This window comes from Cryptomeria japonica, chromosome 6, assembly GCF_030272615.1.
Source record: "Cryptomeria japonica chromosome 6, Sugi_1.0, whole genome shotgun sequence".
NCBI lineage: Eukaryota > Viridiplantae > Streptophyta > Pinopsida > Cupressales > Cupressaceae > Cryptomeria > Cryptomeria japonica.
This window is the reverse complement of record NC_081410.1, coordinates 529,114,104-529,129,119: the sequence shown is the minus strand read 5'-3', so window position 1 is coordinate 529,129,119 and position 15,016 is coordinate 529,114,104. Positions and strand designations below refer to the sequence as shown.

At 33.0% G+C, this 15,016-nt stretch overlaps 1 protein-coding gene across 1 annotated transcript; it reads right to left on the bottom strand.

The window, feature by feature from the left end:
- Positions 1-6,518: 6,518 nt before the first annotated feature.
- LOC131067928 (uncharacterized) lies at positions 6,519-14,689 on the bottom strand. The gene is made up of 4 exons (XM_058003087.2): positions 14,612-14,689; positions 6,791-9,027; positions 6,628-6,631; positions 6,519-6,581 (listed from the first exon to the last, which is right to left on the bottom strand). The coding sequence occupies exons 1-4, from the start codon at positions 14,687-14,689 to the stop codon at positions 6,519-6,521; spliced, it is 2,382 nt and encodes a 793-aa protein (XP_057859070.2).
- Positions 14,690-15,016: the final 327 nt, after the last annotated feature.

Here is a 15,016-nt window from a genome sequence, read left to right as displayed (position 1 = left end):
AGACGTATCTATATTATTGTCATCAATGAAAAGCCAAAAATCTTAAAAATTATCTTGTAGCCGCATAGATTTGAATTCAAAAGAATAATATTTATAGTAGATACTAGAGCACTATTTCAAGAAGATATCAATATTCTATCACAATGATAACTATAGTTTGATTGAGATGTTTTATTTATTAACTATTTGAATTTCTAATCTTTAACACCAAAGTTGGAAGGGCTTAAGTACTGCTTTCAGTTTGAATGTTTTTAATCTCAATTCTTTAGTTGTAATTTGTTGTGTTAAAGTTTTAAGAACAATAGTAATCTCAGAGGTAAATTTTAATTGTAGCATAGGCTTAGAATCAGTTTACTACTTTAATAAAGTTGTAGATTATTTCATTTCTTAGCTATACGTGAATGACAAGTAGTAAAGCCGAATTTGGGAATAGATTTGGAGAGGTGGAAGTTGATTTCTTAAAGGCAAGTATATCATTTTTATTTATTTTTATTTTTTCTTCTCTTTAAATTAATGTTGTTGTTGAGAAAAATGAGTGTGGATTTGGATAGGATTTCTTCCAAACTAGGTAAAAATGGAAAAACAAGTGTACATGTCCAAACTGACAACTTTTTTGTTTAGGAAGGGCTTTTCTTCAAAAAAATTCGTATACTTGTTCTTTTGAAGCTACACTTTCAATGGATGCTAAAACGTATTTTCATGTGCACGATAAATGTTTGGCTTATAACTAAACCCTAGTATTTGTTTATTTTCATTGTTTTGGTTTGCATGACTATTGAATTATTTATGAAGTGGTTAAATATTTTGATAAATAATTTATAAGGAATCTAATCATAAATAAAAATCTAAAGTAAAGAGCAATTACTATTTTATTGTCTTCATGATTTATTTTCTAATTTGTAATGCAACGGAGATAAATGTGTAGCAATAAAATCAAATAAAATTGGATGATTTTGTGTAGGCTTTCTAGATCGATTTGGTTCTGATACCAAATGAAATGGTAAATTTTCCCCTATGATTAATTAGGTATTAGGTATTAGTAGTGGGTTAAATAAATCAAATATTAAATTAAACCTAATGTAATTAACCTTTTACCTAAGATAAATAGTTTAATTTACTATTATTTTGAAGTGCTGACACAATATTTTAATAGTCTCAAAAGTAATTATTCAAAGCAATGATAAACTAATTACCCATAAATTTGTATTATTTTATATGGAATGAACATTCAAAACATTTATACAACAATTATAATTAAAGATGATTTTTTATCAACATGAATGTACATCAATAATCAGTAATAAAACATTGAGATAATAATTTGCAACAATGAAACATTAGTGAAATGACTATATGAAATTGATTTATACATATCTGTAAATCATGGAGAGGTTGCTTTCCTGCATGCAGAGGATTAGTTATAGGTATAGGGTTTCCAGGCAAGGGAGCACTCCAGGTGGACACGGTTCTTACACAGAACTCCACATGCCTTCACAGAGTGAAATAAACATGGTTCTTTACACAGAACCCCACATTCCTTCACGACATAAAATAAACACAGCCCTGGCCAGGACACTCCTGGATGTACGCTATACCCCGAGTTGGACACACACTGTATGCCCCTTCTCCAATGCCCAATTCCCACCCACCAGACCTTAAATATCCCCTCTCTTGTCTTATTCTCCCATGTGTCCCTTCTCTATTAATTCATAAGTTTATATAATGTCACAAGGGAGTTTACCAAAAATCACACCCTTTCATTATAATAATATTTTTTTTAATTGCTTTGATTTATAAATTCTTTTATTAAAAATTCTTTCATAGGAAAAAGTCCCATAACAATGCAAGAAGCAAAGTGGCTTTCTATTGGTCATATACCAACTTTTGAGGAGTATTTGGAGAGTAAAAAAATAAGTGGCAGTGGTTGAATACTTATTCTACAACCTCTCTTAACATTGGATGCACTTCTTCCTGAAAATCTTCTTCCAAAATTGATTTTCCTTCAAGGTTCAATGATATTTTAGCAATGAGATTTTGATTAAGTAATGATATTAATAGTTACAAGGTATTATGGAAAAATTACTAACTTATATCTCTTTATATAAATCCTATTTTATCATGAAGAAAGAACTAAATTAAAATTCTAATGTGTGATGGCATACAGGTTGAAGCTACTAGGGGTGAAGAAGCTTCATGTGTAGGATGTTATATGAGAGATTATCCCAAATCAATAGAAGACGAGGCTTTGGATTATCTCAATTCATTAAAGGAAAGATTACTCAAAGAACTAACCTGGGAATATTTGAAACTAGATAATGTACTACCATGCAGTTAGGATCACACAATTTCTATATCAAAAGGGTTTCAGTTATTCTATATAGAGAGAGAGAGATGGATTCACTATTTCCACCAAAGATACGAGAGACCATATTATGAATATCTTGGTTCAACATGTTCCAATGTAATTTCAACTCTTCAATGATTATAATTGCTAAGGTGGCAAGGAAATGTATTAGGTAGAGGTTGACGATTACAAAATAATATTGATTTGGCTTCACTAGGTGACGATTGTATTTCCTAGAATAATTCTTTACTCATATATATCCTACACTTTCAACACATTTAATTAATGTAATGATTTTGTCGAAATAAGCTATGTAGTGTATAACTTCAATTGAGAAATAATGCATTTCTTAACAAAACTATTTACATACATAAGAAAAATAATACTTTATGTCAACTAGTTTTCAATGTCAATAGGAAGTCCCAAAACTTGAACTAAACTTGTAAAAAATGTTTGGGTTTTTTTTTGTTTTTTGAGGTTATGCTTTCTCCACGTACATATTACTATTAGTTTTTATGTTTCCCTCCAAGTGCAATATGTGCATTATATCTTTCATTGTGTCTCTTTTTGTACTTAGAGGCTTTCCTTTTGTATTTTTTAAAGGCCCCTACAATTCCTATACCCAATGGATTCTTAAGGCTTCTGGATTCCATGTTTAATAGGAAAACATCCTATAGAAATTACCAAAATATTGTCACCTTGTTCCCCCTTTGTGTTTCCCATCAATTATAACTGAACCAACAAATCTAAATGGGTTTTTTTTGCCCAAATATACCTTTTGTGGTTGTGGTTTCCCCTTTTTAGGCTTCAATCATAACTCATAATTAAAATTCCAAAAAAAGCTAAATATAAGCATGCTTTCTTCCTATAGTTCCTGACAAGACTTTAGAAATAGGTTTCAAGTAACAAGTTTATCTTTACTCCTTTCCTTCTTCCTTTGGTTCCAATTGAAACTTGAGATCTGAAAGGAACTCAAAACTAGGTTCCAAGTTCCTCCTCACTCCATGCTTTCTTCCTCTAGTCTTGGTCAAAACCTAAGAGCTGATATGATCTCAAAAAAAGGTTTCAAGTTCAAAGTTCCTATTCATTCCTTGCTTTCTTCCTTTGGTTACAATCAAAACTTAAGATCCAACACGAACTCAAAACCAAATTCTAGGTTCCAAGTTCCAACCTACTCCCTTATATATTCTTTTGGATCCAACTGGAACCTAGGACCTAATAGGAACTTGAAACCAAGTTTTAGGTTCCAAGTTCCTTGCCCTCCCCCATCCCTTCTTTCTTCCTTTCGTTCTAGCTAGAACTTTTCAAAAACAAGTACTTGGAACAAAGTTCTATGTACGAGGTTCCTTCCGCCACCAAACTCCCACTGCCCATCAGATTTATATCTTTCAACCCCAAAAAAACTATTAATGGTACAACAACACCAAAAACTACCAAATCCCTTTTTATGGTGCTCTGGTAGGATTTTAAATTCATTTCTCATATATTATAATGGGGAAAATGGTGCCCACACTTCATTTATTATATTATAAACCTCTTTTTGTTAGAAGGCAATAGTTGTAATTTTTTAGAGAATTTTATGGGGGTTTCTATGCTTCATTGCACTAATATTAAATGTCAAGGCATGGCTATGGCATTAGGAATGTTTTGTCATGCTGCCTAATCAAATTTTTGTGTATAGATGTCAGCATATCATTGGTAGGATCGTGGCTAAGGTTTTTTGTCCAACCACATAAATTATCTCTCTCCTACGCCCAATAGATGAATAAAATACTAGTATCAAACCTCTTTGTAGAGGGTTCTTTCCTTTGTTTTTGGTAAAAAAATCATGCATTTTTTGCATACCTGCAATTGTAAATTGTTTTCAAAGCCTTTGATTAATAAAATTTATTATTTCACCTCTCTTCACTCCTGATATATTGTGTAAAACATTATTGCCTACATATCTAACTGTATATTTATTGTTTGTATATGTTTTTATACTATGTTAAAATTCATTCCAAGGCTAACTATGAATCATTTTTTTCCTCTTAGCATTTACCAAGATTTAGATTTCGTACAAATTTCTAGAAACTAGTATAACAAAACACCATGTAAGTTTTTTTGATATTTTCATTATTCCTTTGTGTTGTGTTAAGCAGGGAGAACATCTCTATTCTTGGTGCATCACCACCCTTGTTCTTCTTACATTTACTTCTTTTTTCTCTGTAAACTAGTAGAATTTAAGGCTATTTGTAGGATTTATTGTGTTGGGTTGGATAAACAATTTTTGCACTTAGTCTAGAAAGGAAGACAACCTTCTATGGTAATCTAATCTCATTTGTAAGGCCTCACACCTTAAGGTCAATTCCATTGTATCATTGGAATATTGAGACACAACTTCCTCAAAGGTGCAATTTCATGTGACAGCTATTGTTTTTTATCATATGTTTGGGTTGGTATTTAATGCATGCTATTTAGTAAGCTATAGAGGTTTGATAAGCTTTTATAGTATTTAGTATCCCTCAATTTTGGTTAGGTTCATTTGCTTGTAAGCTACAAAATTTTGTTATGGGATCTATTAGAAGTTTCCTTCTTGTATATCTTTATATTTCACTAATATCTTTCAAGTGGGCAGATTCCTTTAGAACCTTGATTAATAAATCTAAAATAAATTTTATATCATTAATATAATATAATATTATTAATTATCACTTAAAATATTTGAGAACTATAACAATTCTAACTTGATTTCTCTTTATCGATAATTATATAGTTCTAATAGTAATTAACGCTTTAATTTTTATCCACTATAACATCGTAATTACTTGTCAATATTTTTAGATTGAAATAGTAATATTATATTTCCAATAACTATAGTTTTGAAAGTTAGTATCTATATATTATCCACTATAACATTGTAATTACTTATGAATATTTTTAGATTGAAATAGTAATATTATATTTCAAATAACTATGGTTTTGAAAGTTAGTATATATATAAACAAACACACATATATATTAATAATCTTATACCACAATATTGTCAAAATAATATAATGAGAATTAAATATTAAAGATTAGTGATATTGGTTTTTTTTTTTATGCACCCCTTGTATTAATTCATTCATTGTGTTCAACTTCTTTTTAGGATTTTTTTATTTTCTCTTCCCATATTCTCTCAAACCTTTCTAAAGTGTATAGTTGCATAAGCCATCATCTATCCCACATTCTAACTCATCCTTATGACAAATCACAATGCAATTCTACATATCGATGTTAGAGATTATCATACTCATCCTAAATATTGATATTAGAGATTATCACTTTTAAATTTAGAAATTCACTCTCTCTAATCTAATGTTATGATCATATTAAAATTAAAAAAAAAATTCTTACAATTATTAATTATAAATTTGAAAAAAAAGATGAAATCAAAATCATACCAAAAACAATCAACAAAGATTATTTTAATTTAAACAATCATACCAAAGAGCAACTCAAAGTTCTTTTCACATCACATCCGATTTGGTAAGGTCGTTGCACAAACATGTTAGCCTAATTGAATGTTTTTAAAGCTTTTAGAATGGAAGGAAAGTAGAGTACTTTCTTCATCCTATGAATCCACATGTTTTTCTACCATATGATGATTTGGTTGGCCTGGATCACTTCAGAAGAATGATCATTGAGTTTAAACTAAATCAATTTTGTTTCTCTGCAGTATATTAATTGGTCGATTAATTTTTTTGGTTTTGGGAATTGTATGAAATTTTTAAATAAGAAGATGATTTCAATAAAACTCTTTTCATTCTAATGATGATTCAAAATGTTGATGTAAAAAAATACACACAAGATCTAATTCAGAAATATCTCCTTAAAACTTTTTTCATTTCGATGATGAATCATAGAATGTGATTCGAAACATTGATACACAATCTAATTTAATTCAGAATTATCAAGTACAAAAATGATTTTCATTTTAAAATAAAAATTAAAACAATCTTAGTTATGCCATGCATAGAATAAACAAAATCATACAAACTTATGAAAGATGGACCAGTAACTGGAATGCTAGAGAAATAGCACCATTCTCAGTTAACTACAGTATCTACTATCAGGTATTGCTACACGCAAAGTTTGAATATTTACAATATCAACTATTGATTGAAAAACACGAAAATTGCCAAGAGCTTAATCAACTATCATGATAAAAGCAGATCTCTGAGACCATTGCAGACTTTGCCTGTGCTTCTGCATTCTAGACAAGGAAAGCATTCCTTATCATAGGAATTTGAATGACATACCTTCCTGCAGACATGCCCACAAAATTCAAACTTCTTCATACAACTGGCCTTGCAGATCCAATTCTCATGTCCTCCATGATGACACTTCCTGGGACAAAGATGGCCACAGATTAATTTTTCCTTGCATTTTCTGGTACAAAAGCTTAAACTTCCTTCACCATACCTCCTTAAATCATGAGATTTGGTAACAACAGGTCCAGCATCATCTGGATGTCTAGGACAGTATAGTGGTATTCCATTACCAACGTACACATTATCTGTAAAATGCTTTATGATATCCTTCCATACGAGAGAATTATCTGTGAGCAGCTTTGAATTTCCAAAGATATAAAGACCAATTCTAGCCCTGGAAAGGGCAACACAAATTCTGTTTGGAATGTTGAGAAATCCTATATTTTCTGATGTTTTTACATTCAAATTAGGATTGATGTTTCTTACCAAAGAAAGCAAAATGATATTGCTCTCTTCTCCCTGGAATTCATCCACACTTCTTACTTTTGGCACATATTCATCAGGATCAATTGTGTTCTTATCAGGTACCCACTTGTTAGATGCATTCCTGTGATATTTTCTTCCTGGAAAAGGGTATGATATGCCTATTTTTTTTGTGATTACATCTGTTTGAGCTCTATACATGGTCAGAATAGTAATATCTAGTGGCTTGTAGCCACAAGAATTGGTTAAGTACATGCAAAACTGAACCACCATGTCAGCTTCCATGGCATTAGATCTGCTTCCAAACTGAGAAGGATCTTCAGGGTTGTGATGATCAATGAACAACACATTTCCCTTAACACCTTTAACATCAAGGAATTCACAAACAGATGGATGATCTTTTAACATGGGATAAAATGTTGATACTAAAGGTGCTGATATTTCAGGTCTCATTCTCCTCTGTACCTCCAATGTTTTATATTCTAATCCACTTGTTACAAGCCTTTCAAACATTGAGAAATCTAACTTATGCGTATTTGCAAACACTGGAGATGCCACAGATGGCCTGAGCTGCTTATGATCGCCTATGAGTATCAGATGCTTAATGCAAGGATTTAAGCATCCAAGGATCTGACCCTCTAAAAGTTGTGCGGCTTCTTCAACCACCATGATCTCTGATTTCAAAGATGATAAAAGTTCATAATTTCTAGCTGCAAAGGTGCTAGTCATACCCACCACCTTCAAGTTACCAAGCAATAAACAGTGAATGTTTCTCTTAGCATCTTGTAGCCTGCAACATGCATTCATATATTCACTTGATAATCTTGATATTTCTTCTGTGGGGATAATTCCATGCAAGCATTTCTCTTCTAAGACCCTAGCCAAGGTTGCTTTATTTTTGTTTGCTTTCTGTAACTCTTGATAAAACTTTTTGGGTACTCCATTACTCTTCTTTTTCTTCTTCCTCTTGTCCATGAGGTGGTCTAGAGTACATTTGATAAGAATAGAGCTCTGGGTTCTAGATCCTAACCTTGCTAAACTTTTCTCATATTCATATATTCCCTCCAAAAATTGATCCAGAGCTCTGTTAGTAAAGCAGACTATGAGAATGGGACCAGAGGAATTTGTAATTTTCTTATAAAGCAAAGCCTTCACAATTTGCAACCCTGTAAATGTTTTTCCAGTGCCAGGAGGGCCCTGAATAATAGCCAATTTTTCAGTGAGCCCATGATTAATGGCCGCCTCCTGACTATCATCAATAGAATCACATTTGCATACTTGCTTCCAATTAAAATTATACTCAAGCTGTGCTGTGTTGGATTCCAGATAAACTAACTGTTCTGTAAACTTAATATTGTCCATTTCTGGCCTTTGGATATTCTTGAGCACATGAACATAGGCCTCATAATAGGCTTTGGAGGACTCAAACATAGTGTAAAAAACTCCACTCTGAAGATTTAACTCGTGGACATCTACTGGTTTGACGCCTATCAGATTTTCCTTAAGCCTATCCCTATTGCAAACTGTAGCCCAAGAGAAAGTTTGAAACCCATCTTGAGATATGCAAAGCAATGAATTGCTCATTAAAAGCTTGGATTTTTCCCACTCTACATGTTTACCCCCACGATGACCTACATTGAATGAAAGACCATACTCCACACCATCTCTACCTCCTCTCATCCCCACATATTCAACAGAGTTATAAACTTGGAAATCAGAGGACCCTTTCTGCTCAACAAACTCCCATGTATTCTTATGGCTACCTCTAATTTTCTTCACACACTCCCTATAAGCTTCAAGTAAGTCTTCTCTTATAACCCTGAACTGGGTGTCTAAATAATTGTACACATTATCATATGGCTCTGCAACTCTATTTATAGGGACACAGGATTCCCCACCTGCACCATCGTTTGGCAAGAGTTCTCTGGCAGGAGGTATGATATGGGTTTCTCTGAAACATTTCTCCTGCACAGATAATAAATTTGTTGGTCCAATTCATCATCTCTACATTTACAAACATAAATACAAATCCTATGCAAAACATGGTTTACATTTGCTGATATTCACATGACAAGTGACAACTAACATTACTCATTAACATGGACTTAGCATGCTGCAAATGACAAACACTAATATAATTCTAAAGAAATGAATGAGGTCTCTATATTCTGATTCACAGCAAATGGCAAACATTAATATAATTCAAAAGAAATGAATGAGGTTTCATATATTCTGATTCACATACCATTTAGAAGTCTCTGAGTTGAAGAATAATGGAGTAGTTATGCTATTGCCTTGATACAACACCTAACTTAATAGAAAATTGCAAAAATTACAGAGCAGTTTATAAGAAGAAATGTCCACTCAGGCTAATAATTTATGCTGGCCAGTTGCAAAAACAATTGATGTCAAGTGAGATCTATATGACTGCTTTGTCCCTTCGATTATATTCTCAAACACTGACTGTACCTTGAAATCAGTGAAGCCGGGGAATATTAATGTTTCATTACAATTCACTTGCTATTTCGCACGAGTCTCGAGTAAACATTCATTTCACACAGCACTTCACAGTCCTTTTATAATAAAATTCTTGGTACGTATAGATGAGATCAATTAAGTACGTCAGTATTTTAGTTAAACAAAATCTGTTTGGATACGATGTGTAAATATTGAGTGTTATTTGATTTTTGTATTTGCATTTTATTTTTTATGTAGGATTTTATATCAATGATGTATAAGTTTGTTATTCTACATGATAGAGGGCTATGATTCTATGTTAGTGTCTATTTCATCAAAATTGTTTGTCGTATAATTCCAGTCTCATCTCTTATATCATAGCTCTTCGGATTTGAGTTTTGGTAGATGGTATAATCAAGGAAAGTACCATCACTTTCACCAATTATGTTCAACTAGTTGAACTAAAATATTTTCATTGAAATTTAAATTTTTAATATAACATGTTTCCATTTATTAATATTAATATTTTTCTTATACTAATATGATTTTTCATAAGATTTAATCTAATATTGAGTTTTAAAACTTTGAATTTATTTGTGTAAAGGTGAAAATTGTATTACATTTTTGTGTAGTTTTCTTCGTTTTCAATTCACTTTGATTGAACTATCCTTGATGTAATAATTAGTATATAAGTGACATGTTTTTCTATTAAAAGTTCCAGTCTTTTTTAATTTGATTTGATTTAACTCTACATAATCTAAGGAACCAGTCTCAAATTTTAGTTTACCGATTCACATATCTAGGCCAATTCTATAGTGCCAAATTGACCTTAAATTTATTAAAAATCAAAATTCAAGTTAGGCATGTGTCATCCCCCTTCAACTAGTTGTTGCCCACTAACTCAAAGTATTCCCCTTCAACTAGTTGTTGCCCACTAACTCAAAGTATTAAATGTTTAAGAGTGTATTCTATGTTGGCATTGCATGAAGATTGCATTGATGAAGTATAATGTTGTCATTGATGTCAATAGTAACCGATAATGGAGTTGTATTGCAACTAGTAGTGATGCAGTAATGCAACTAGTAGTTGAGCAGTGAAGGAAACCGGTATTGGTATTTGAAGCAGAGTGATCAAGCGGTAAAGAGTGATCAACCGGTAACCCTAACCTGTTGATATGTCGAACCCTAATCGATGGAGCTTGGTGAATCGGTTGTGTTGATCTATGATCGAATGGCGATCAAAGATGAAGATGCCACGTATGCATGATGCACGTGATGAGTTTCAAAGAGCTTTTGGCACGTAGAGATAATTGTTTTTATCTTGGGAATGAACAAATGCATAGCATGAAGTGAATAATGCGTGATGAGTTACAGGATCCAATGTGCGGTGATCTAGGAGCAGTCGAAGTTGTGTTGAACAATGTGCAACTGATTGCTATGTAATCCAACGGTCATGTTTGAACCGATATGTTTGTAATCTCTATGAGATCTTAGGTTTTGTGTTGTGTTACCGACCTATTGTATTTCTTTTTAAGGTCGATGAGTTGTTTGTAATTGTGTTGGCAATTTGGTTAAGTGTGGTAGTGTGATTGATTGTCGAACCATAAGGAGTGTCTGAAGAATGTTTTGAAGGCAGATAGGAGCATAAAAGGATCCGACTAAGCAAGGTAGTGCTATTACCAGATCAAAAAAGACCCTGTTGTTCTCTAACCATTACAACAGTTAAATCCCCTAACCGGGTAAGCTTTAACAGGCTTGGTGTTGTCTAAATCCTCTAACCCGGTGATCCATTAGCTTGGATTTGAAATCGTCTATCGAGGTTACTCCTAACAAGGTATTGCCTTTAACAGGGTATTGTAGTCAATCCCTTAATCGGGTGGTCCTTAACCGGATCTGTTCCTAACAGGACATTTTTGTAAAGCTTCTAACAAGGCTTGGCTCCTAACAGGGCGAACTTTAGAAGAGTTCATAATACTTGTGGATATTCATCCCCACCATGGTTTTTCCCATTTGGGTTTCCACATCAAAAATCATTGTGTCAAGTGGTGAATGATTTTGTGGTTATGTGTTTTGATATGGTTGATATGAATAACTAGTAAAGACACTTAAACATGTTTAGATGACCGAAAGTGATATGAAATGAGCTATTACTAATGTTAGCAAAGTGGTTTGATATTTTGGTTAAATGGTATGTGAGTTTCAAATCTGTTACATTGTATCATTGATGTTTTGTTCAACCGATAAAGTTTGACAGTGCAGTAACAATTTTTGATACAGTGTCTAAACCGGTTAGTTCAGTGATTGGTTTATGAGTTGGGTTTAAGTTTTGTGAAAGTTTAGTTTATTTTCTATCTAATGATTCACCCCCCTCTCAGTAGTTGACCATATCCTTATTGATTCATCATATTATCAATTGGTATCAGAGCATTTCAAGTCCTCTTGTGTTTAAGCCTAACAACTTGAGGTAAAGATCTAGGAGATCATGATGAAGAAAGAAGGTCCGAAGTTCAATAGGGAAAGGGCTATCCCAAAATAATGGTTCCTACTTTTGCCAACAAAGAAAATTGGTAGAGGCGGGGAATTTTTTTACCAAAAATGACAGTTTAACTATCATTTTCAAGTTTGAAGTTTTATGTGTCCAGAGGGGGTTAGAGCGAACCCAACATCAACGTCACGTCACCGTGTCCTGTCAGCAACAACCATCGCTTCTCACCTTTCAGATTTCGACCTACATTATTTCAGGTGCACAAAATAACCCTTTTTTTGTTTAATAATGTTTTTTTTTTCATAAATTTATTTAAAAATTAATAAATAATTTATTTGTTTATTTTTTTTATTTGTTAAATAATTGTATATTTATTGCTTTTCAACATTAAAAAAAAAAAGTTTGAAAATTTAATGTTTTGATTTAACGTCAATTTGTTTTTAAAATTAAATAATTGTACATGTATTTTTTTTTCAACGTTTTAAAAAAATGTTATGAAAAACTTAGAAAACTAAGGTAGTGAATTAAAACATAGAAAAGTGTTAAGAAAAAAATTAGAAAAATGTTACAAATCTAAATATAATAAATTTAAACAAATTAGACAAAATAAATCCTCTACATAACCCATTTTCACATCCTATTACACACACAACATGACCCCTTAGGACCCCTTAAGACCACATATGCCCCTGATGACACTATATGTCCCCTTAGGACCATAGAGAATCACATAGTGGACCCTAAGGGGTCATATGTGGTCCTAAGGGGTCACATATGTGTTCTAACACATGCGTGACCCCTTAGGACCGCATATGACCCCTTATAAAATCCTAGTGTGTATGACATACCCCTTAGTCCATTACATAGTGTCCTAACCTGGGTCATATGTGGTCCTAAGAGGTCATGCAGGTGTTAACAAATGTGTGACCCCTTAGGACCACATATGACCCTTTATAACATCCTAGTGTGTACGACATACCCCTTAGGATCACATAGTGTCCTAAGGGGTCATGCATGTGTTCTAACACATGTGTGACCCCTTAGAACCGCATATGACCCCTTATAAAATCCTAGTGTGAATGACATACCCCTTAGTCCATCACATAGTGTCCTAAGGGGTCATATGTGGTCCTAAGGGGTCACAAATGTGTTAACACATGTGTGACCTGTTAGGACCACATATGACCCCTTATAACATCCTATTGTATACAACATGTACCCCTTAGGATCACATAGTGTCCTAGAAGGGGACATATGTGGTCATAAGGGGTTATGTATGTGTGTTCTAACACTGTACATGTGTGACCCCTTAGGATCACATATGACCCCTTATAACATCCTAGTGTCTACGACATACGATCCCTTAAGATCACATGTACAGTGTCCTAAGGGGTTGAATATGTGGTCCTAAGGGGTCACGCATGTGTTCTAACACATGCGTGACCCCTTAGGACCACACATGACCCCTTATAACATCATAGTGTACAAATGACATTCCCCTTAGGATCACATAGTGTCCTAAGGGGTCATATGTGGTCCTAAGAGGTCATGCGTGTGTTCTAAGACATACATGACCCCTTAGAACCATATATGACCCCTTATAAAATCCTAGTGTGTATGACATATCGCTCCCTTAAGATCACATGCATTAGTGTCCTAAGGGGTCAAGAAATATGTGGTCCTAAGGGGTCATGCATGTGTTCTTACACATGTGTGACCCCTTAGAACTGCATATGACCCCTTATAAAATCTCTCTTCCCTTAATTTTCTCAGCTGGCATGTGTTTTAATTTTTAAAAATTATATTTTAATTTAGTACATGATGTATATATCTTTAATGATCTCTCTCTCTCTCTCTGAAATTAATGTTATCTCTCTCTGTCTGTCATGAAAATGATCTCCCTCTCTCTCTTGAATTAATGTTTTAATAATTTAAAATGTATGTATGCGATCTATATAGATAAGTTTATATATGTTTTAATTTAGTAACTATATGTATATATCTTTAATAATCTCTCTCTCTCTTTGAAATTAATGTTAGATCTCTCTCTAGATGTCATGATTTAAATGATCTCCCTCTCTCTCTCATTAATGTTTTAATAATTTAAAATGTATGTATGCGATCTATATAGATAAATTTATATATATTTTAATTTAGTACATGATGTATATATATCTTTAATGATCTCCCTCTCTCTCTGAAATTAATGTTATCTGTGTGTGTGTGTGTGTGTCATGAAAATGATCTCCCTCTCTCTCTCATTATTGTTTTAATAATTTAAAATGTACATATATGCGATCTCTATATATAGATAAATTTATATTTTTTTAAATAATGATCTCCCACTCACTCGAGCTTTAAAATTATTTATTTAAAAATTTGAATTATGTGAGAACTTCATGTATATATATATATCTATTAATTATGCGAGAACTTCACATGTGTAGAATTTTTAATGAGCTCAAGATTAACATTCTCTCTCTCTCTCTCTAGAATTTTTAATGTTTTAAATTGAATGCACTTCATGTGTGTGTGCTTATGTATTTATTTTAACTTTATGACCTACCTAGATAGATGGCGTCCCAGGATCCAGTCCATGATCATGTACATGATCATGATCCACCTGCACAGGCTCTTGATCTGGAGCCACATGATTATATAGATTCTCCACATTAGGATCCCCCATTGCCCGATATTGCTACCATTTTCCACTACAGTGACCGTGACCTATAGAGGTTGAAGGTCATATTAGATGACCCACAGACTGATGGCATGTACACGACGAGTACATGTGAATCCATTTTTAATAGTTTGCGGACATCGAGGGACCACTTAGTTAGTCACACCTTATTTTCACCTGAGGTTATAGCTAATGTTTATAGATAGTTGATGAGTGAGGTGAGGGGTCGTGATTCTTTTGTTGATGTGGTGAGGGTGGTCTTGAAGGAGACCATCAAGGAGAGATGTTTTCCACAATATCAGGAGAAGAGTAAGGTGAGAGGATATCAGGTCA